We start from the raw sequence: 22,562 nt of genomic DNA, 5'->3' as shown, positions 1-22,562 counted from the left end.
GGTAGTGGAACATGATGCAACACGGCAGACACAGAAATCTTAGAAATGCTGATTCAAGGTACCACTGATCATTTAACTTCAAACAAGCTACAAAAAGAAGTAAATAACACATACAGGCTTATTCGCTCATGAAAGTGAACAACCAAGATATGTGAGTAAGACTGAGTAACACTGATTATGTTTACTTGAAGCAGTTGAGATCACTGCCTCAAGTCTTCAATGTTCCATCAAAGCCGAGGTCAGGTTGAGGGCAATAATCTCACAGTAGCTCCATTCATTCATAATTTAGCTCTTCGTAAATAAACACACACTTCTACTTCAGACAGTAAACACTCCACAGGAGCTACTTCTCTGGTCTGTGTCCACTGTTAGGTCCAGTCAATAACAGAACTAGCAGAGAGTTTTAAAGCCTCACTGTAGGCCTGCTTACCTGCAGTATCATAAGGTAAGAATTTCTCCTTGAGTGCGTCTCATTCCTCAGCTCTTACTCAATGAAACCATTTGTCCTTTTAAACCAAATCCCATGACCCCCTCTCATCCAAAGCCTTGTTAATGAGCGTGAGGAATCAAAGAGACAAGGTAGGAAGCTGCCAGGGAAAAGTAAATATTTGGCTCCAACGTCAGGAGGACCTTGTGCGGGCCTTGATACGGAGAATGAACATTTTGTAAAAGCATTTCACTGCCCTTCACCGTGTCTATGATTTAAAGAGACAGCACGGATAGAAGACGGCGAGTGAAAGCAGATGACCTTGGAGTAAAATCGAAAAAAATCATCTCATATCTGAACAGGAAAAGTCGTGGGAAGTGGCCACCAGGAAAGCAAATTATGAGTCGACGTAGATTAATTAAAACAACTTTACAGCGCCTGAGTCAGGGTTTGACGTCCACCTTATCCTTTATTCGTAACTAGGAGGCAATCTGACCACTGCCTATTTCATCCTGTGAAACTTCGTAGAACAATGCGAAGAATGTGGGTGTAGAGGACTCGCCAAAGTCATGTGACGCCAACTAATACCTACAAAATGGACATGTCTAGACTTGTTACCTATTGGTGTAAAGTATTTTTTATAAAACAAGGTGTACTAATTATGTGGTTGTTCTATGGCAGGGATAGGAAAGTACTGAAAGTGTTTAAAGGTCCACAGCATGTTTGCATATTTGAACAGGACATCCTGACTCAGAGTTGACCTGAAAGGATCCTGCATGGTTCTCTCTCCTTTCTAAAGCCCTAAAAAGGTCATAGAAAACAATGACTTCCACGTTTATGTTACGCATTATGGAAAGGGGGCAACAGATTCCTTTGTAGGGAAGCTTTTCTCAGGTAATATTAACTTTGATTCAGTTCTGATTCTTCATTGTTTGAAGTGTTATTCCTTACAAGAGTGAGGTTTGAAAGGAAAAGATAAGACATAACAAGACAAAGCTGAGTATTGTAGTTATTGTTTATCTTGACCTGTTGACTGGACTGGAAACATGTCAAGTCAAGAGCTGTATGAGACTTTAACCCTTGTCCTCAGCAGTGGCATCATCGGGTTGTTGCGGTCACCCATGCAGCATTTAAATATAAATCACCTGCACCTATCTGCTTCTTTGCATCTGCACGCAAAATTCAAAACGTGACTTTACTGTTATCTCTCTACGAATGTCATTTCTTCAACTTGGAAATCAGAGGATATTGATTTTACTTTCAATAAGTCATGTCCTTTGGGGAAGCGTTTTTTTTTTACTCTAAAATTACCAATCAATTCACTATGAACACATCAGGGCAGCACTGTTGGTCTGACAAGCTCAATCTCCCCCTTCACCTGTCAGGTAAACCCTGTCTTTATCTTCTCCAGTTCTCTCTTTTTCACACGGTCACGCCTTTTTTCCTTTCTCTCTGTAGACTTCCCAGAGGAAATCAGGTGCTAAGCAGCAGTCTAAAGGAAGCTTTAGGCCTCATCTCTTCTTTTTCTGTTTTTCTACATCTTTAACTTCGCCTTTCTTCGTTAGCCATGGATAAAACAAAAAGGGTGAACGAAGGATTATCTAATGAAAGCGAAAGGTTGGATATAAGTGGGAAGACGCGAACGAAAATGTGAGGGGGCACGGGGAACGAAATTCTGCTGCTGGTTACCACGACGACCAGAAAGCAGCTGATTAGTGCGTGTGATGTGCTGCGAGAGCGTTTGGTTCTGTAGGTTCGTCTCTGCGGCTGATAAATGGTCCGATACTGCATGTGGAGAAAGGAGCGTTTTAACGATCGTTAGCTGTGGCTTCCCATTCATCAGCTGTGACTTGTTGGTTGCTCTGGTGTTGCACCATAACAAGCTGCAACAATCAAATCCCCTGATGGTGAAACCCCCGGACCATGACACACACACACCAGACGTCAATTAACGCCCCAGACACGTTTCCTCTTAGGCAAAACGATGCCGAAGACAAATTGAAACTCAATAAGTTGATGACACTTAAAAAAATGTTTATATTAGCAGTTGCAGGTTGAATCAATCTTTAGAAGCTGAAAGCCATTAAAGCAAGGCTGGGAGAAAATGAGCATTGGGAGTATTTATTAAAGTTTTTGTATTAAGTTAAGAAAACATGAGCCAAAGTCTTTCCAACTATTCACAGAAATCAGCACAATTACTTAAAGGATTAACAAATATTTTAAAATAATTTTATGGTATTTTTCAATTTGTGAGGTCAAAAGTCTTGACCTCACATCGTAAAGAGCACTGAGGTGAATTATGTCGTCTTTGGACCCTAACCCTAATGGAAGATATTGAAAAGAATACATTTTGGCATTCTACTTTTCTTTAAATTTAAAACAAACATTAAAAAAATAAACCATGCACACAAAATTAAATCAATTTTTGTGTATGGTAAATAAAAACTGACAATGGAAAGAAACACCAAGTCCCTTCTGATGTACAGACTCGGATAAGAAACCTTTTCAAGGTTGGCTTTTTTTTTTTTTTTTACTGAAAACTGATTTAGTGTATAAAGCTTTTCTTATAAAATGGGCAAAATCTTTTACTTAGGTCAGTCAAAGTCCACTCTCAAGTGTTAGAAAATGTAATAACATCATAAATGACTGGCTATCTACCTTGTCTGTGCAAACCAAGTCCAAAATTTAGTTCTTTATAGTATTTTTTAGGTGTCCAAGTTCTATTAAGTGTTGTTCAGTGAAAGTTTATTGAGGTTAACCAATTGTATTTAAGTCAAATGGGGAAAAACATCTTAGCCCAAGACAAGAAATATCATCCATCAGCTGATGCATCTTTTCCAATAACTGTTCCAATTATTAATAAATGACCAAATGAGAAAACACGCTATAATAATAATAATAATAATAATAATAATAAGATAAATAAATAAAAAAAAGATCAATGTTCTAATTTTGAATAAGTTGCAGCACTTGTGTTGGTGCGAGTTGTGGCTTATCATGTGGGTACAGCTCTCAGTTCTACATCAAAACAAGATGTCTTCACGAGCAATGAAACTGATACAGATCGTTCTGAACAGACAGAAAATAAAAAAAATAAATAAATAAAAAGAAGAACTTTCTGGCAAACAACCAGAACACATGACACCCGGGCCACAGCGACCACAAAAATCAGCAGCACAACACACAGAGACGGTGGCCGAGATGAAACTGATCGACACACTTTCAAGTTTCCAACACTGACAAGCAGTGACTCGACAAAAAAATAATAAATAAAAACCCTGATTGTGAAGAAGAAATGAGTTCATTGGTTAAACATGAAGGTTAAAGAATCTGTGGGTCATGCTCTGCAGACCATCAAGGAAAAAAACAAAATAAATTAATCCATTATAGTGCCATTTTTGTTAGGATTTTTAAAAGATACTGTTGGTGTTCACAAGTCCAAGTGTTACTTTTTATTCATGATTCAGTTTTAACTTGAGATAAAAATAAACTGCTTCTACAGGCTTTGTTTAAATTTAGCCAATCATTTATCAAAACGTTCAGCTCATTCAGGAGATTGGGGTCTATGAATACCATGTTGGTAACGTCTAAACTTTAAAATATTTACCTTTATTTTAAAATATTTTCCTCATTAAAATGTGTTTAGTTTCTTCAAAAACATTTTTCTCTTTGGAATCTGCTTCAGCATACATGCACTATATTTGTCTTATACTATTTTTAGCTTTTAGCTATCCTATTTTTACTTCTAGCCTCTAGCTAGCATTTTGTTACCATTAGCTTGTAGCATTTGCTACCACAAGCTTCTGGCTAGTGTTTTGCTCTTTTTAGCTTTTAGCTAGTGTTCATTTGTTTTAGCTTCTTTAGTAAATTTCAGCAAAGTCATTCAGGACTCAGTGTGTCACAGAAAATGTCCTTTCTCTAGATTATTTCAGAACCGGTTCTCTTTGCCGAAATGTCCAAAAAAGGAAGTTCAATGCGTACCAACACTCACCCACACCTTTGAGGATGTTTTGAATTCCATAAGCATGTTTAATAAAGTGTCTGCTTCAATGAATAACCACACGTTGAGTCAACCTCCTCTAAATCTGCCAGAACGATCAAAACTGAAGTTAAGGAAAGGAAGAATTCTTGTTGGTTTTTCTTTGAAAGTTATGTTGCTTTTATTACTTATAGTTGGTAACACGTCATGTGATCTGAACATGTCGAGGAGAAGAAAAAGCATGATGATAAAAAAAAATGAGTTTGGTCGTTACTAGGAAGCACGAGGTCCTTCTAAACATTTTAAAATGTTGTTCCAGCCGTAGCTGAGCAACATTTCCTCTCTTGCGACATTGGTTGCTCGTACACGCGAACAGCGCGTGGTTGCAGCGTCCCTCGGCCACAGAGTACATCGTGAAACATCATTACTTCATGTGTTTTTGTTTATAGAGCAAAGTCACTGCCACATTCTTCTGACTGATGAAACGTTGTTTACAGGAGGATGCAGAGAGAGAAGACACCATGTTCTGGGTGGTGAAGCTGAATGACGTCATGCAGGCAGGGTCTGAGAACAGCCAGTGAGCTGTGACCTCTGATTTACACCGTGACAAAACGGTCCATGACGGGATTACAGGATCACGATGAGCCAGCATGATGGAGCGATACAGCTGAGCCACTAAGATCCAGAAAGAGAATGCAGGCATGATATGAAAGTGCAAGTCAGATGACAGGATAAATCAACTATCCAAGATGTTCACGTGCAATCATCGCCAATTATTTTTTACAGAGAATAAAAACTTTTTGAACCACTGCTTTACAATCTAACCACAAACTGAGCAAAGGCTGTTGTTGTTTCTCATCCACCGCCGAAAGGTAGGAGATAATGTTTTTGCCTGCGTGTGTCTGTTAGCAAAATAACCCATGAACCACGAGCCTGATTTTAATGAAACTCTTGGAAAGCAATTACTGGATATACATCTACAACTGATAAATGCTTGGAGTCAGTCCAATCCAATTCAAGATTGTTGCCACAGCTAATCAACCTTAGCAAAGCACAAAGATGGTTATAAACTAGTCAATTTTACAGATATTGACAGTGAGATCGTGCAAAATTTTGAAATTTTCCAATTTTCCAAACAAAGTTCTCAACATAAAATGATATTAGTTCAAAACTCGAGGGGTAGATTGCTAAAGATTGCTAGGCGTTTAATTATTTTTAAAATACCTCTAGAGTTTGATTGGAAATCACCTGTGTAAAAATACATTAGCACGTTTTTGTTTAGAAAGACTCCCTCTTCTATCCTTTCCAACTCCTGATCTAACTGTGTTGTTAAAGACATCTGGACAAAGATATGAGATGTCTTAATGTTTACATGGGTACAACTGTTTATTATAAAGCTGCTGCTGCTGATTCTGGGGACTGCCATTCTTGTGTTTTAGATCTCATGGTTGCTTTCGACACTGTGGACCTTGACATTCTGCTATCTCGTTTGGAGGAGTGGGTGGGAATCAAGGGCATTGCTCTGCATTGCTATTATGTCCATTTTGTGTCAGCCTTGGTAGTTCATTTTTTTGTGGAATACCACAAGGCTCAGCATTAGGCTCTCTTCTCTTTTCACTGTGCCTCCTTCCACTTGGTTCCATAATAAGAAAACATGGTGTTTCACTTTATTGTTATGCAGATGACAGATTTATGTGCCTCACACATATTCTGTCAATCTATTACTTTGGTGTTGAGAACATAAAAGCCTGGATGGAACGAGATGCCTCTTGTCATGTCTGTTTTTTAATCTCTTCTTAAAACACACCTTTTTTCTTTGGCGGTAGCACTCTGTAAGAGAAGATCTTATATGCTTTGATTTTCTCTGATCTTATTGTTATTGTCTTCTGTGTGCAGCAGTTTGGTCCTCTATGGCTGTTTAAAGTCCTTTAAAAATAAAGTTGGATTGGATTGGATCACGAAAGGCGTAAATAACACCTGGATTACCAGAGATGGAAATCTGTCAAAATCCAGTTAAAAGCCAGAGTGCTAACAACAAAAAAAGTGTAACCATGACAAAGCTCGAACATCTGGAGTTGACAAAATATCTTTCAGGGCATGGAGAAACAGATCTATGACCAGGGAGTGCCAACGACGGCTTATCATCTTGTTAGGGGGCAATGATTCACTCCCGTAATAAACTGAAACTGAGCCAGAGTGACTCCTTCCAGAATGTCTACAAATAACCCGGTGAAACCAAGACATTCAACCCTGAAACTGGCTGAGGAAAGCTCACAACTGAGTGAGACGAATGTATCCTGGTGTTCCTTCTGTCTCAGCACAGTTGTCCAACAAATACAGGAAACAAGTAACAATCTCACAATTTAAATGCTGCATGACCTCCTCAAGTAATGTTTTCCGCACCATGCCATTACTGCCATATACTGGAATTAAAATAACTATTCATTTTTAACCACCCAAACTTTTATTATTCCGGTGATGTTATGGCTGCAAAATGTCTTTTTAGGCCTTTGAAGCTTCAAATCTGTGTCCAGTTAAGAAGCGAAGCCAACAATTCGAGTGTTTGTTCTTGCATCCTTATCAATGTTCCCATCATTTCCATGAGTTCCATCTCTTCCTGCTCCTCCTCAAGGCCTTCCGTCTCCCTTTTCATAATGTTCACGACTGCCAAGGCATTTAAAAAGGGAAAAGGGAGTCAGGTCGGCTGCTGAAAATCTTACATGACCGGCACAGGAATGAATTATCGTGGAGATGAGCACTGAGGAGTAAAAACACTGTTCGATCTCACAACCCAGGCATTTAGTTTATGTTTTTTCATGAGCGAGAAGGAAAAAACCCAAAGTCTTTGGATTCAACAAGCAAGCACACATGACAAATCAGAGTGAAATAAACAAAGTTTAGGAAAAACAAAACCTGGACTGCTCTATCAAACTGACAAATTGTAGAAAAAGTAGGAGAAAATATGAAAAATACATATTACACTTGCCAATCTCTGAAGAAGAGTGCATTCATTCGAATCCTGATGTTTAAAATGTGCATGTCTTATATAGCTGAGATTTTTTCTTTCCGTTGCTCTGGATATGGTTCTCCTTCACTTCGTTTTTGAATGCGCTGCTTGCAATACAAGAATGTGACATTTTAAAGCTGACAGGCAGCAGCACAAAGCAGAAAAGGATTCAGATGTCGTTTACAACTAGTCATGCCAGAGAGCTTGAGAGGAAGTAGCTAGACAAGAACTTCAGACCGTTCTTGTTTAATCTTTTGGGTAGGAATGGTGGAAAACTTCACCTCAAGCAGACAAACGGTCAGAGATACAACCTGCGTGGAAGATTACCTGCCATCAGTCCACGTAACCATTTATAGTTGTTTTTAACTTTAGGATCTTGGCCGCATGACTTCTACTGAAGGCACGATATCAATGAGATGGTGAAAGGAGGACGGTGAGCTGGTTTGAAGTTTGATGGATGATTTCCAAGCAGAAAAAGGCAACCAAAACATGAGGAAATTAAATCATTAAACCTCCCTTCAGTGATGACACTTGTGACTGTTTGTGCCAAGCACCAACATGTGCTCGTGCGCCCTTTCTTCTTCTTTTGGACCTCAGAGCCATCACGGTACGCGTCTATGCGTGTGTATGCGAGCATGCTCGAGTTGAGCCGGCGGTGAGACCATGAATTAAAGAGGAGATTAATGAGTCAGGACAAGGAGGCTCAGACTCCAATCTGTTCCCTGTCGTACTCTGGGGGATGTTTCTCCACAAAACCCAATTCTGTCAGCAAACACACACACTGAACACACATTTTGCATGTTCACACCGCTGAGACGCAGCAGGAAGGCTCAGGACTCTGAAATAAGTGTGCACGTCTGGCAGAGAGAGCACATGTTAAGGACAGTGTGGAGACGGAGGAGAACACAGCTGAAGCAAAGACAATAGAAAAGCTCTACGGCTGGATGTCTTCAGAAATCCAACCCTCCGCCCTGTAGGCCATCACCCCACCCTGACACCTCACCATGACCCCGAGACCTGCCATCTGTCTGGAGGAGCTGAAGGAGAAAAACAGAAGTAACGAGACGGACCGGAGAGAGGTGAAACGCAAGAACAAAGGGAGACGGGGTGTTGGACAAAATCTGAAAGTGCAATGAGATGAAACCAGGAAGAAAAAAGGATGGAAAAACATACTAAGGAGGGGAAATCCAAGAGGAGAGAAACAGAAAGTGATGGAAGGAGCTGCACAGATGTTTCCATCAACCCACGCTTCCTATCACTGACTGCACATTTTCCTAAAGTTTGAAAACATTAAACAAACCGTTCCTCAGAAACACTTCTGCAGAACGGAACAAGTTGCTTTTTTTATATACAGTTTCGATTATCTCCTACCCCTGATTAGAGGGTCTGTCTTTACTGCTCTCCCCCTGGCCATTCATTGATGAATATAAACTGTGATGGCCTTGATGCTCTTTATCATTTAGTCCCGTATAAGACTTGTTACCACATTACCATGAAATACTCATCAGCCCCTTTTTAATATGAACTATGAGTTTTACTAATCCCATGATATGCCTCATAATCTGATGACAGATATGAGCATAGAAGAAGAAACAGTGAGAGAAAAGCCAGACAGAGAGGAAGATGGAGGGATAAAACCCAATCAGGAAGGAGAGGGATGCGGGTGGATGCTTGGATTTTACTGTGGGGATGCAGGAAGATGAAAAAAATGGGGAGGGGGGGGATCCGTCTCTAGAGGAGGAAGAGATGAAGTAAAAAAAAAATAGAGAGGACAAGTAGACTGAGGGAGAGTAGGGAACAGAGAGGAAGATGGAAGAAGGGGAGGGGGGGTTCTTGCCTGTGACCCGATTTCACCACTAAGCTTTGAAAAAGTGGAGCAGCACGTTGGCAACTGAATACAGAGCGTTCGACGTGCTGCAGACATCCAGATGCTCTGTTCAGACACGTAAACTGCATATGGAGAATGCATTTCATGCGAAGAGCATCGTTTATGCTGCTAAACCTACTGACCCACAAACAGTATTATCATCCAGCTGAGTCACCGGCTTCATTTTCTCCCTTTCTGCCTTCTTAGCATTAGCACCTTCCTACAAACCTGCCTTCTCTGCTCGGCTTTTGACGAGGCGTTGAAGCTCTACATGACTGTTATGAACACAAACACTCATCAATTACAGTTGGACATCTGGCTTGCAAAAAAAAAAGGTCTAGAAAAAAAAAAGTGTGAACATCTTGATGCTGCGACATCAGTGTGAAGATGAGAAACACAAACTAGAGAAATTAAATTTTCTGATTAAACGGAGCGTGAACGCTAAGCCCTGAATGACTTTGCTGAAATTTACTGAAGAAGCTGAAACAGTTATTGAAGCTAAAAGCAGCAGAACAGCAGTTTATAACTAAAAGCACCATAAGATGACAAAAATAGAGCAAGTACGCTGAAAGAGATTTCAAATAGAACAAGAAGAGAAGATCTCAATGGCTTTCTATGGGGAAATTATCTGTAAATAAAGTTAAATATTTTGAAAAGTATAAAAGTTACAAAAAACAAAAGTCATAGCTCCCAGTCTCTTGAATGAGCCGATTGTTTTGATATATGAACGGCTAAAATAGCACAAAGCCTGCAGAAGTAATTAGCATGCAAAAACTATATGGAAAATGATCATGCAAAAACAGAGCCGCATTTAGGATTCAAATGAGAGCTGTAAACAAACTCTTTAGAGATGGTTGTGATTTCTCAACGATGTTTTTTTCCCTGTGAGAGCAGGGCGCCACAGGTCACGTCTTTCACATGACCAACCGATGCTCTGACAGAAGTCGTAAACAAATGGACACAGAGACAGGGGAGTTGCTGTTAAAACCTGTTTTTCCAGGTTTTACATACATTACATAGACCAGAACAGAGAAGGAAACCAAATTGCCACCATAAATAACTTGAATCAATCTGCATTTGAAGTCAGATGTGAAATTTAAGGAATGATATAGCTCAGATATTTTCTCAGACATGATCAAAAACACAAAAAAAGAATCCGTTGCATCAATTTCCATAAAAGATAAATATGGCAGAAGGACACGTGTGTATACATTCTGGAAAAGACAACTAACACATCTAAAAACACACGATTGATCCCTTAAGCTCTCAAGCCATAACTCTGTGCCCCGCATGAGCAAATCTGATGTCACACAACTAATGCACATGTTTAATATATGCATACAAAAACAATAGAGTCGAGTCCATGGTTGAGCAGCTACATTCATGATATCACTCTGCACAGAGCCGCCCACCACACAGAGCTGTTTATTGACGTGGTGTGAACAAAAGTAGCCGCCATTGATCTGATGCAAAAAGGGTTTCTGGGAGTTTAGTCTCCGAGCGTCACGAGCTAAAGGATGAGACAAAGACAAAAGTCACTTTTCGATCAGATCGTCCTTTTCAGCGATGGCTTTGTCTGCCAGGCGATAACACACCTGTGTGGCACAACTAAAGAGCCAATGAAGCAAATTTCTCTGCGTGTGTATGTGTGGCCACAGGTTCTTTGTTTGAGAAAGTCACGTGACCAGTCTGACTTGGCGCCGTCCCCTCCCCTCTGCAGTGCGCCACCATACAATAAAAACACTGAGATATGTAAGACAATAACAACAACAACACGCGCCACGTGCACGCTCGCGAACATGCAACCGTTTCATCAAACTTCACGAGAAACAAAACTCAAAGTTGATTTAAAAAAGAAAAACGGAAAGAAAAACACCTTCCCTAATTAGCCGCACGAGTCATTAGACAAAGACGAGGAGAGGATGAGACGGAGGGAGATAAGACGGGACCAAAACAGGGATGGCGGGTAAGGCGAAGGTGGCGAAGACGGTGGCAGCTGGGGGGTGGAGATGCAGGGGTGGAGAGGTCGAATCAAGTCGGAGGGAATCGATAAGAGCCAATGCTGCAGTTGCAGCAGTGTGTGAGAGTGTTTTCTGAACAAATAGACAAACAGGACAAAGTGGTGGAATGCAGGCGGACCGCATTAGTCCGAAGATTTAAGAAGTGTGTGGTCTGGTACATTCAGTTCTTGGACTTTGTAGACGACAAAGAAGAAAAAAAAGGGGAGTCTCACGAGGAGGAAAATAATGGAGTTCAGAAATGATGACCAGAGCGGGGATGGGTGCAGTGAGAAAATATAAAGGTACAAAAATCAATTGGTGGCAGGAGGAGGTGAGCACGCAGAGAAGATGGACAGACACAGACGAGGAGATGTAAAGATGAAGCTCGGGGACGGGGGAGGGAGGAAAAGGGGGGGAGGCGGTCCAGATAGGTCCCAAGGGTGAGATTTCCTGTTCCTCTACGTTAGAGCTGCCTGACAGACGACTCAGTCGATCTAACTGCGGATCCGATGCGCATGTTAATTACAGAGAAAGACAGAGAGTAAATAAGTCTGCCGTGGAGGACGGCACAGAGGGAGCTCAGGTGCTTCCCGAGTCAAAACAAGTCAATGAAGTGACCTTCTGAAGGCTTTTAATTACAGCCTCAGTGCCCATCCCACTTTATAACATGGCCAGCCTGCACATATTCACAATCACACACTTCTGCTAACATTACGCCAATATACGTCTATTATTAACAGCTTCTACGAAAAAGGCCAATGGAAAATGTGGTGGTTCCCACTGAATACTCGTATTTTTTGGACAAATATAAACTTCTCTATTTTTAATGGGTAATTTCCCAAAACAGATGCATGCTGTACTTTCTGGTAAATGGGATCTAAAAAGTGTATTTTTAACATTTCTCCTATCAGTGACACGCAACGTGTTCCCACTGCGTAAACCAAAGAATGGATTTTTTTTGTTTTATTCTTTAAATAATAATGAAGCTCTGTGGCCCAGAGGAATATATCAGGCTGCAGATGCACACAAAGGGATCACTTTCAGTGCATTAAGAACACAATTATGATGAACCCCCCCTCTTTCTTTTATATATTTTCACTTTTATATATTTAGTCACTGCCGTTCATTGTGTTTAAAAGGAGGGCTTTGTTTCTTCATTACAAAGACATGAAGATCGGTCAAAACAAAAATTTGGAAAACATAAAACTAAACTTCCACTTTTTTGTTATATTGATGAAAGGGAAATTTGTTAACAGCCGCCAGCTACTCCGTACGTTTGTTCACCTACAGAAACAGCTGAAGTGACTGAAAATTGGTCAGCAATGTCAGACAGTTTTCCTGTATTGGTACGTTTTTACACTCAGATTTATTGAGTGAAGTATCCAGATAACAGTGCTTTGTTTATATTAAGTGTGGACCCACATTTCAGAATTGCATATCAATATATCTGGAAAACTACTGGAGTAAACCCGTTCAAACTGCAGCATGTAATGTAGCTCAGGGTTATCTTTTTAAATGCTTGACTTCACAGTTTGCAGTGAGTACCTTTAATTGAAATCCTAATTTGTGAAACAACAAAAATCTGAGCCACATAAAGACCTCCAACATGTGAACACACTCCTGTTGAAGGTAACTTTTCCCTGACCTTACTGAAACCATCGCAAGCACAAAGACTGAACTAATGAGATCCTTTTTTCCCTCTTTTTCCGACTGAAACCCTCCCTTATCTCCATAAAGATCCAGCCAAGCATCACTGACCACAGCAGTGTGGTACGCCTAAACGACTTTAGCCTTTATTAGTCTGTCGGTGAGAGAGAAACCATTGTTTTCCCCAGTAGCAGGTTCAGATATAATTCATCTATAATTGGTAATAACCCCATACCCCCACCCTTAGGCAGCTATATCTCCACTGAGTAATCACTGCCATCGCCTCCTCTGGTGGAAACAGCATTATTAGGTCGATGCACTGTCTCTACCGCTGCTGTCTGCCAAGGAGGTTTATTATCCGACAATATACGGTTTTACTCCGGTGCTTCTTTTAAAACCGCAAGCTGCAGCGGGAGAATCCGGCTGAGCACATTTATCTCACATCCTGAGCTACAATCAAATATCTCAGCACCCTGGACAGGGAAGACTCCAAAATAAGCTCCGGCGGGATCATTTAAGCTGAGGCTTCCATTTTTTTTTTTTTTTATGACGGTGGGATTCTCTCTGTTGTGCAAAACACCTTTCACTTTTCAATATTTATCTCCCATCTCAACTATTTCACCAGTTCAGGGATTCCGTCTCTCCAATTTTGGAGGGGTTTTGAAAAATCAACATAAAAAATGCAGCTTTCAGTCGTACTATAAACATTAGGTCTTCAATTTCAACACTTTGCTAGGAAAGTTACTGATAAACAGACTAATGTTCGCTGCATTTTTGCTCAGCAACAATCAGAAATATATACTGAACAGAAGGCTCTTTCACATATTTTAACAACCACAAATACTGTAAGTTTTAGACACATGACCACATTATGTCAACACTGATTACTTTGAGGTGTGGCTTAAAAACATTAAGTACAAAAAAACCCCAAAACAGGCATCAATGAAGTGTCCTCTTCTCCCTTCCTGTGATAGATTTCCTCAAAATAACTTTAATTATAACCGTCTTAATAAAAAGATGAGACTACTAGTTGACTGAAAGAATATAAAGTGACCTTGTTGCTGCTTAAAACAAGCTAATATTTCATCAACCGAATACCTGCCTCACAGCTACACCTGCATCTGCCACCGGCTTTGACTTCATTCCTGTGAGGAGGCGTCAGGGGACGAGAAAAAGGAAGAAAGAGGGAAATAAAAGACAGAAAAATCCCCCAATAAATTCTCGTGTGGGTTTACTGAGAGACTGCTCTGTTTCAGAGAAAGTGTAGGTTGGGTTTGAAGTGATAAGCCACAGTGACAAAAAAGGGGAAAACAGTAAAGCCATGGGAAAAAGTGAAAGCAGGAAACTACCGTCTGATGTGTATATTATAGTTTTACTCCCATTCTAAATGTCACAGGACTTTTATCAGACCGGGGCCTTTTTACCCTTTCACTAAATGAATGTACAGCGTGACAACATCTTAAGCACCGCTCTGTGAGGACAGAAGTGGCCTCATGTGTTCGAGAAGATGTCATCTTCCTGTAAAAGAGAGAAGTGAAACGGCTTGTTCCATTCAATATTTCTGATGAAGTCATTCATTTCTCCAGGTCTGAGTTAGACCGACACGCAAACCACAAGTATCTATTTATGAGAAAAGTTATGTTGACGTACCTGTTGCTTAGCAAAATGTCTTATAATTATGTGTTTAATTATGTGAACTGTTGATTTCACTGTGGTAACAACAGCAGCAGTAAAATAGGAATTAGTTGTCGTGATGGGAAATTAGATAAGCTTCACGTGTTTTCTCCCATTTACTGTAGGTGAATCCTTTTGAAAGCAAATCCAGTGTCTCTAAAAACAACTTTGTGGCCACTATGATGAAATAACAATAAATTATAATAAAATTTCATATTTGTAATTGCCTTTTCCCCATCTTTGCTGGATAATCTTTGGTAAAACACTCAAATCACAACCAAAGTTGTGAGAAATGTCTTTGCAGGAGGTAATAAATACACATCTCACCATCACTGTGACATTAAATTCAAAAAGTTCAAAGACACCAGAAATGATTGCAGTGGTTGTTAGGATTTTCTAGTGTGGACCGCCAACACGTCCCTTGACATTTGTGGCTGTAGTTATGGGTTCAAATCTTATGGTGCTTTGATGGCAGAAGCATCCATTTAATTATAAAACAACAAACGCCAGTATGTTTTTAAGGTTTTACTGTAAAAAACCCAAAACATTCTGACAGCTGTTTGTTAAATCAGACCGTTTCTGTCTCTTCTTTTGGGTTAAAAGTCCAAGTTTCAATCAAAACGTGAAATATATGATTAAAATCAGCAGTACACGCAACAACAAAGCCTCAATCTGTCAAACAAAGGTTTCTTTAGAGAATGCTTTCAGCCACGGGGATGTCAGTTTCCATAGGATCGACCTTTGACCTGGTATTGTCCAGCACTGAGGTGAATTTAAACATCTCTCCTGCTGCTCCACAACATGAAATCAAATGGAAGCAGCTGACCCCAACTGTTCTGGGAGGCGAATACGTCCACACAGACTCACAATAACATTTTATACTGCACCAGGATGGACTATTTTTCCAACTAAATCCAGAAAAGAAAACAGCGCTTTCGTGCGCAAGCAGCTGCCTTGGTGAGGAACACAACAGATAAAAAGGGACTGATAAATTGGTCAGATGTTAAGGGAGTGGAAGCACAAAGGACAGAGCCAATCAACTGACTGCTGTAAAACAAAGGACTTTCTGTAAAAGCCCTGGACTTGATCCACCCTGTGATGAGAACTTCGATCACCAAGACAGGCGGGCTGCAGGAGAGCTACAAAGCCCTGAAGAAGACCGTTAAGCTCCTGGTTCGATTCAGCCCATTGAACTACCAGCTGCTGATCAATTAGTGGACAGCTGAAGCAGCTGCTGACCACGCAAACATTCGGTTTGTTTTTTTTACTCTTTTGAAACACAGACGGCTCTTTTACAACGTGTGCTGACTTCTGCAGTACGTCCTTCTCCACCGTTACATTTAATCTGAAGTCTTTTCTCCTCTGCTGATCACAATCAAAGAAACGCTCACTGATAGACAATAAAGACAGGTTGTATACGATAAAATAAATAAATAAAAAAAACAAGTTCTGCAAGTCAAGCTTGGCAGTCAACTGAGCCTTAAAACTAAGGACGGAGAACACGAAGCAATTAGGACATTAAACAACACATTAAAGGCGGTCTGAAACAGAAACACTGGAATGGTCAACCATAACGCAGCCTACGCCTAGGAGGTGAGAATTCATGACACCATCTTGGTAAAAGGCATCCTCAGTACCAGCATGGCAGCAGACCATGGATATTTAAGGAATAAAAACCCAAACTCAACCAAAAAGCCCAATGAGTTGCCTTTTATTGTTATAATTATCGGAACCTGCACTTCATTTTATAGGCTAGTATTACGTTATATTAGCTCATAAATCATTGAAAATGTGACCTTCTTAGCTTTTGTCTGTGTTGTCCACTGAGTATGCCCATCTATAATGTCTTCAAGTTAGAATAAATTAATAAATAATAATGAATTTACATATAGGCTGGACAAAAGCTCAATTATCCATGTCTAAATACTGTCAGTACGTGTTATACGAAGCCTAAAAATTTCAAGATTTCTAAGGAAAAAAAAGACTACATTATAGAAGTTATTATTTTAAGTGTAATTACCTACACTACAGATATTAGTAGTAGAGTTCTGATTTGAGTAAGTAGACATGTAAAGTACTTAATTGAAGTGTACTGGTCTGGCTATATGATTACAGGGATCTGTAATTTTAATCACTGAGTTGAATACTTGCTAACTAGCCTGAACTGACAATTAATTAATTTACTTTTAAAAAGGCTTAATGCATGATCCACGAGTGCAGGCCATTGACTGTTAATAGAGTTCTTAATATACGATTGATTGGATGGCGAATAGTAGCGCCTTGGGTCGGCGTTTTGATCAGGCGTGGTGGAAGGCTCCTTACAGAATAATCTCGTCTCCTGTTTTCACAATATGCATGGTATGTGTTTATTTAAGTAAAATATAGCTATTTTTATGCATTTTTTGGCTGATGACCTCGCATAAAGCATGCACAAGTTGTCAACAGTGTTCGGCTTTGACATGTAATGAGTACAGACTGACAGGCATGTCACCGAGCAAGATAGCAGCGACAAATCTCGCCCATTCCAGCGAGTTTCTTTTTCAGTGGGCCGAGTCTTCACAGAGAAACACAGCATGCAGCTAAAGGTGTTACAAAATCTGTAAACAAAAAACATCTTACTAGTCTGAAGGATAAGGAAAAGAATGACTTCATTTATTTTCCAGCCAAGTGCTGCCAGCTGACATGTTAACATTTTCTGAGCAGAAAATGTTAGCTTAATTTGCCGATTTAATCAAACCAGGAGCATTAAAGAGTCAGTATGTGAGTCAGTACAAACAAACAGCATGAGACACTACAGTTACTGTGTGCATGGGTTAGGAAACTCACCCATCCCCCTTGACTCTGAATCCAAGGCTGAATGTGGTTGTCCAGGTAGACGGTCATCCACTCCACAATCCTGGCCACCAGGTGACTCATCTCCTTCTCGACGCACTCGACGCACAGCGCTCCGCCGAATGCAAAGAGCCCCACAATGCGGCCCCAGTTGACGCCGTCCCGGAACACCTCGTCCATCACGTTCTCGAAGCTTTGGTAGACGGTGCCGGGCGTGATGTGCAGCTGGCTGTGCAGGTCGCTGAAAGCGCGGGCGTACCGCAGCTCGAACTCGTTTGCCGTGTCCCGGAGAGCTTCCTTCACCTTGTCCATGTTCGCCGTCGTCGGCAGCGGTTGCTGCCTCAGTGGGGACGCCGGCGGGGTCCCAGGACTAGTCCCGTTAAAAGTCCCATTGGCGTGTGTCTCTGTCATCTCTGCGTCCTCCAACCCTGCATCCCCTGCATCAGTTCTATTCGGAGGATCACTGAGTATTATGTGATTGACAGGATAGTTTCTCTGTGACAGTTTATACATAATATAGAAAAGCACCAGTTCTTTGTTTTGAGACATTTTGTCCTTAAGTATCCTTTCCTCTCTTTTCGCTCCGATTTGTCTCTTTGCTCCTTTCTTGATCAAGCCTTTGCTGTGCTTCCCTCTGAGTTTCCTCTGCTCAGACCACCATGGTCAGCTGATAGCCACAGGACACTTGGAGGGTGGAAACCAAACCTACACAAGGCTGACAAATCAGCTCAGGCCCTGCAGAGAGATGACAATGAGAGGTCAGAGTCCGGATAGCCTACCCATAGACAATCATGTGAGCGGGCAAGAGGAAGGGGGAGCGCGTGAGGACGGCTATGGACTTTCAAATTAAATTTGGACAGGTGAGGTCAAAGAGCATCTCTCTAATTGGGCTGTTACATATGGAGCAGATGGCAATGGTATTAATGAGGCAATAGTTTAGTAAATGTGTGCTGGAGAAACGGAGGACGAGGCGGTGAAAGGAAGGTGAGGTGAGATCAGAGACGGTCTGGCCTGGTGATCCACGCAGACAGTCGCCGTCTTTATCTGTGACCCCTGACCTCCAGTCAGAGCATTTAGGACACCTTGTTTATCTCAGCTCCACGTTGTCCATATTTAACTCACTCACACTTCGATATTCAAAGTGTCCCACTCGCACATCCCCTTCAAACCGCCCACAAAAAGGACCGTTCCTCATTATCTGCAGCTTTTACACCTCATCATCTGTGTGACTCAGTCAACATGTGTTACTATCATGGCCTCGTGTCACAGCTTCCATTTATGCTTTAATAAAGTCTGACAAGATCTGGTTCGGACTGAATTTGTGCCTAAGAATCAAAACGTTACCATTAAAAAAGGCTTTTCCTCTCATTTAAAGTCAAACAGAAATTTGTACCTAAAAGTGTATAAAAAGCTCTTGCTAAATTCCAAATTTAAAATTAAAGAAGCTTGAAAAAGGTAAAAACCTTTGGAGTACTTTTAAGGTGCAATGAAGACCAGACAAAAAATAAATAATAAAGGAAGAAACACAATCCTGTCGACTGTGTTTTGCATATCGATGGTCAATGTGTTCCTAAAGTAAAAATTTGTAAGCAAATTTTGTAACTGGTTGCCAGCTACCAGACGGAAACAGCCGAGGTGACTTAAAGCAGGTCAACATGACGTCCATGGAAAAAAACCCTATGGTATCTTTAATGTTGATGTTTCAAACAACAAATACGATCCGAAAACATCATATACAGTTTACATGTGAAAAAATAAATATTAGGAACATTTCCTTTAAAGATTAGCGTCATAAAAAGAGATCTGTATGAGTGCCATAACATCTGACAGTCAACCTGATACAATTTTTTACTTTCATAGGTTTCAATTCTGATTAATTTTCCAACAAGAATGGGAAAAAACGTGTACAGCTTTCAGACTTGAAAATGCAAGAAATTATTTTTTTCTTGTTTTTGGAGGTGGATACCTTTGAGCTGAGGAGATTAATGGCAGGCATTTTAGAAGTTTAATGTCAAATGACTGACAAAACAACCCAGATTATTAAATCAGCGTTGGCATATTTGTATTGTATTGTTGTGCCTGCTTTAACACTGACAGACTGATGTCAAATCCAGCCACACATTGACAAGAAGAATAACTGCTGTACTAATGTAACCTCTTCAAAAATGCAGCCGCAGAAGGGAACAACCGGATTTTACTTCACACAGTCACATTTGACATCCGTGAAACATGTTTAAATTAACTTCACATGCTCCTGTTCATATCATTAACCTATTAAAGGAAAGCTTAGCTCAAAGTAAATCCAAATAATAATAATAATAATTTTAAAAAAATCTCTGGGAGTATTTGACTATCCACAGCCCTTCCCTTCATTTTTTGGTGTCGCTTCACCCTGTTTACTGGCATATATACACACACAAAAAGAGGGAGGAACATAACCATAATATCTGACATTTAACATGTGGGAACATGACTTTTCCTGGAACAATATTGACATTTAAGCTGATAAGTAAAAGGGCCTAATAATTAGCTTCAGACAGATGAATCATGGGAGCTGCATGCAAATGGTCCTGGCATAACATCAAGTCCAAACTTCTTAAAAAAATAAAACACATCCAGCACACAGTTTACCCAGAATCCGTTGTAAAGGAAACAGAATCAGCAGCAGTGTTTACAAAGGCCACATGGTCCCATGCTACCAGCACGTGGCTCGGGTTTTAATAGCTCAACACTGATGTAAACACCGTAGCCCTCCTATAAAGCATAGAACGAGGGGTAGCGCCTGAACGCAGCATTTTTATTTATTTACTTTTTATTTAAGTTAAAAAAACACAAACACACATTCGCGCAGATATCAAACCATTAAAAGCAAAAACTGAGTGTTTATTATGGTGGAATCTGGACTGTCATTTAAACATAAAACGATTAAACTTTTCTGAGTCAACCCAATCAGGGCTTTAAAACAGATCTCTAGATTAGATTAAACATTGATTACAACCGCCCCCTCTAATGTAGATTATTACAGATGTAAGCGTCTTACCAGAGTCGGTTTAAAAAAATAAAATAAAATAACAATAATAGCAGTTTGTCAAAAAAGCTCCAACTTCCGTCAGTGTGTCGCTCTCGGTGTTTAAAAACTGTCAAATTACTGTATTGTTAGAATAACCACATTGTGCGCGACGCGTTGGTTTGCACTATTCGTGTCCTACGTGCTTCCTCTAAACCCCGCCCCTATTACGTAACATGACGCATGCGCAGCAGCTACGCGTTTCAGTGGGCTTTAAAAAAAGGGAGAAAAAAAAAAATCACAACGCACTACTTCGTGTTTTCCGCTAATTTGAATACAAATCACCACATCCGCGGGCCCAAGTCAAACCAGACAGCCTGGGTAAAAGAAAGAAAATCTCAGTTTCCAACAGTATGGTCCAACGCGGCGCGCTGCGCGTGTTTTATCGAAAGATTTTCCACCAACTGAACGGGGACCCTGAACGCACCGCCGGATCATTCCATTCTCCTGACATAAATACGGGGCTAGGACCTTTAATATCGCGTCACGTACAATTATGCCTCTTTGCAGAACACCACCCCGTCCCAGCTGTGAACAGAGCTTCACCACGCCTGCAGTCTTAATAATAATTTTTAAAAAAACAAACAGTAAAGGCAACGGAGACGGACACAGCTCCACCTCATCTGAACGATACGAGGCAGTGAATATGGCTGTCAGTGCGGACACAAGAGGCAGAATGCTCGCTTCAGAAAAGGGGTTTTCCCTCCCAACGTTAAACCATTTATAGAAATCCCCAAGCGTTCCTAAGACAAAAAGCAGAAAACGATCGTGTATGAAGCTAAATTAAAGCGGCGAATTCCGCCAGCAAAAAAACAAATACAAAAAAACGAGTCGACCTCTTTTGCTGTATCAGAGGAAAAGCCAGTCCCATTGCCACTACGACCGCCGCTTCGCACGTCAAATTTCCCAGCGTCATTAGAACACCAGCATCGGGTTCAGTCTCTTACTTGTAGGATGGTCTCCAGTCAGTCATGTTTGGCGGCGTTGCGCTTTTCCGAACCGTCACTCATGCTAGCCTGCTCGGCTAACGCTGAGAGAAACCGACCAGTCCGCCCACCCGGGCTTTACGTCTTTTACGTACCAACATGGCTCGGTCCAGCCGAATGAATCGCGAGTTTCATTTTATCGCCCAAGTTCTCAAACAGGAAGTCGCAGTTAGCGTTAGCCGCAACCGGCTAATGTTAAGCGTCAACTAACAAAAAAAAAGGCGAGTTCGGTTAAAAGAAGAAGAAGAAGAAAGAGGGGAAAAAAGCCTCAAGCTAGCCGCGAACTGCTCTAGCTAACAGTCAAACGCCGTTTACTTACTGCTTTACTGCTAACGCTTTCTTTACAGGGGCGAACGTAGCAGCTGTTAGGCATCTTTCCGCTTAAGTTGAGACAAAAGATGTGAGAGGTCTCCATAGTAACCTTTGTTAGCCCCCAAAATGTAGCGCGCGACGCTTCGGGGGCAAACGCCAGTTTGACCACAGCGCCACCCTGTGGACACAAGTGAGAATTCACGAAATCTGTTTCACGCGACTGGATTTTAAAACATTTTTTTCCCCTTTTTACCCATTCCTAAACCATAGGGTTTAATCTGATGCTGATTCACTCTGTTTCTACAACAGCTTCAACTCTTCTGGAAGGTTTTCCACAGGTTTAGGAGCGTTTATGGGAGTTTTGAACGATGTCTAATTCATCCCAAAGGTGCTCGGTTGGGTTGAGGTCAGGACTCTGTGCAGGCCGGTCAAGTTCTTCCACATTCATGTCTTTATGGACCTTGCTTTGTGCACTGGTCATGTAGGAAAGGGCCAATCTGTAAAATGTCTTGCTATGCTTCCTTTCACGAGCCCAACTCCTGAGAAACAACCCTCCCTCCACCAAACTTTATTCATGGCTCAATGCAGTCAAACAAGAACCGTTCTCCTGGCAACCGCCAAACCAAGACTCATCCATCGGATTGCCACACAGAGAAGCGTGATTCATCTCTCCAGAGGACACGTCTCCACTGCATGTTTTACGTCGCTGCATTCAACGCTTTTTGCTCTTGGTGATGGAAGGCTTGGATGCAGCTGCTCAGCCA

The 22,562-nt window shown here is 41.0% G+C and overlaps 1 protein-coding gene across 1 annotated transcript in view; it reads right to left on the bottom strand.

Moving 5' to 3' along the window:
• Positions 1-21,690, bottom strand: part of bcl2l1 (BCL2 like 1) — a 30,374-nt gene extending 8,684 nt beyond the window's left edge. Inside the window, exons 1-2 of the mRNA XM_017433493.3 lie at positions 21,448-21,690; positions 17,428-18,168 (exon numbers count right to left, since the gene is read on the bottom strand). Of these exons, the coding sequence (XP_017288982.1) occupies positions 17,428-17,982 (555 nt within the window). The 5' untranslated portion in view covers positions 17,983-18,168; positions 21,448-21,690. The remainder of the gene's footprint in view (positions 1-17,427; positions 18,169-21,447) is intronic.
• Positions 21,691-22,562: the final 872 nt, after the last annotated feature.

Source organism: Kryptolebias marmoratus, linkage group LG8, assembly GCF_001649575.2.
Source record: "Kryptolebias marmoratus isolate JLee-2015 linkage group LG8, ASM164957v2, whole genome shotgun sequence".
NCBI classification, from domain to species: domain Eukaryota; kingdom Metazoa; phylum Chordata; class Actinopteri; order Cyprinodontiformes; family Rivulidae; genus Kryptolebias; species Kryptolebias marmoratus.
Note: the sequence above shows the minus strand (reverse complement) of the source record. Positions and strands in the feature narration are given on the sequence as shown.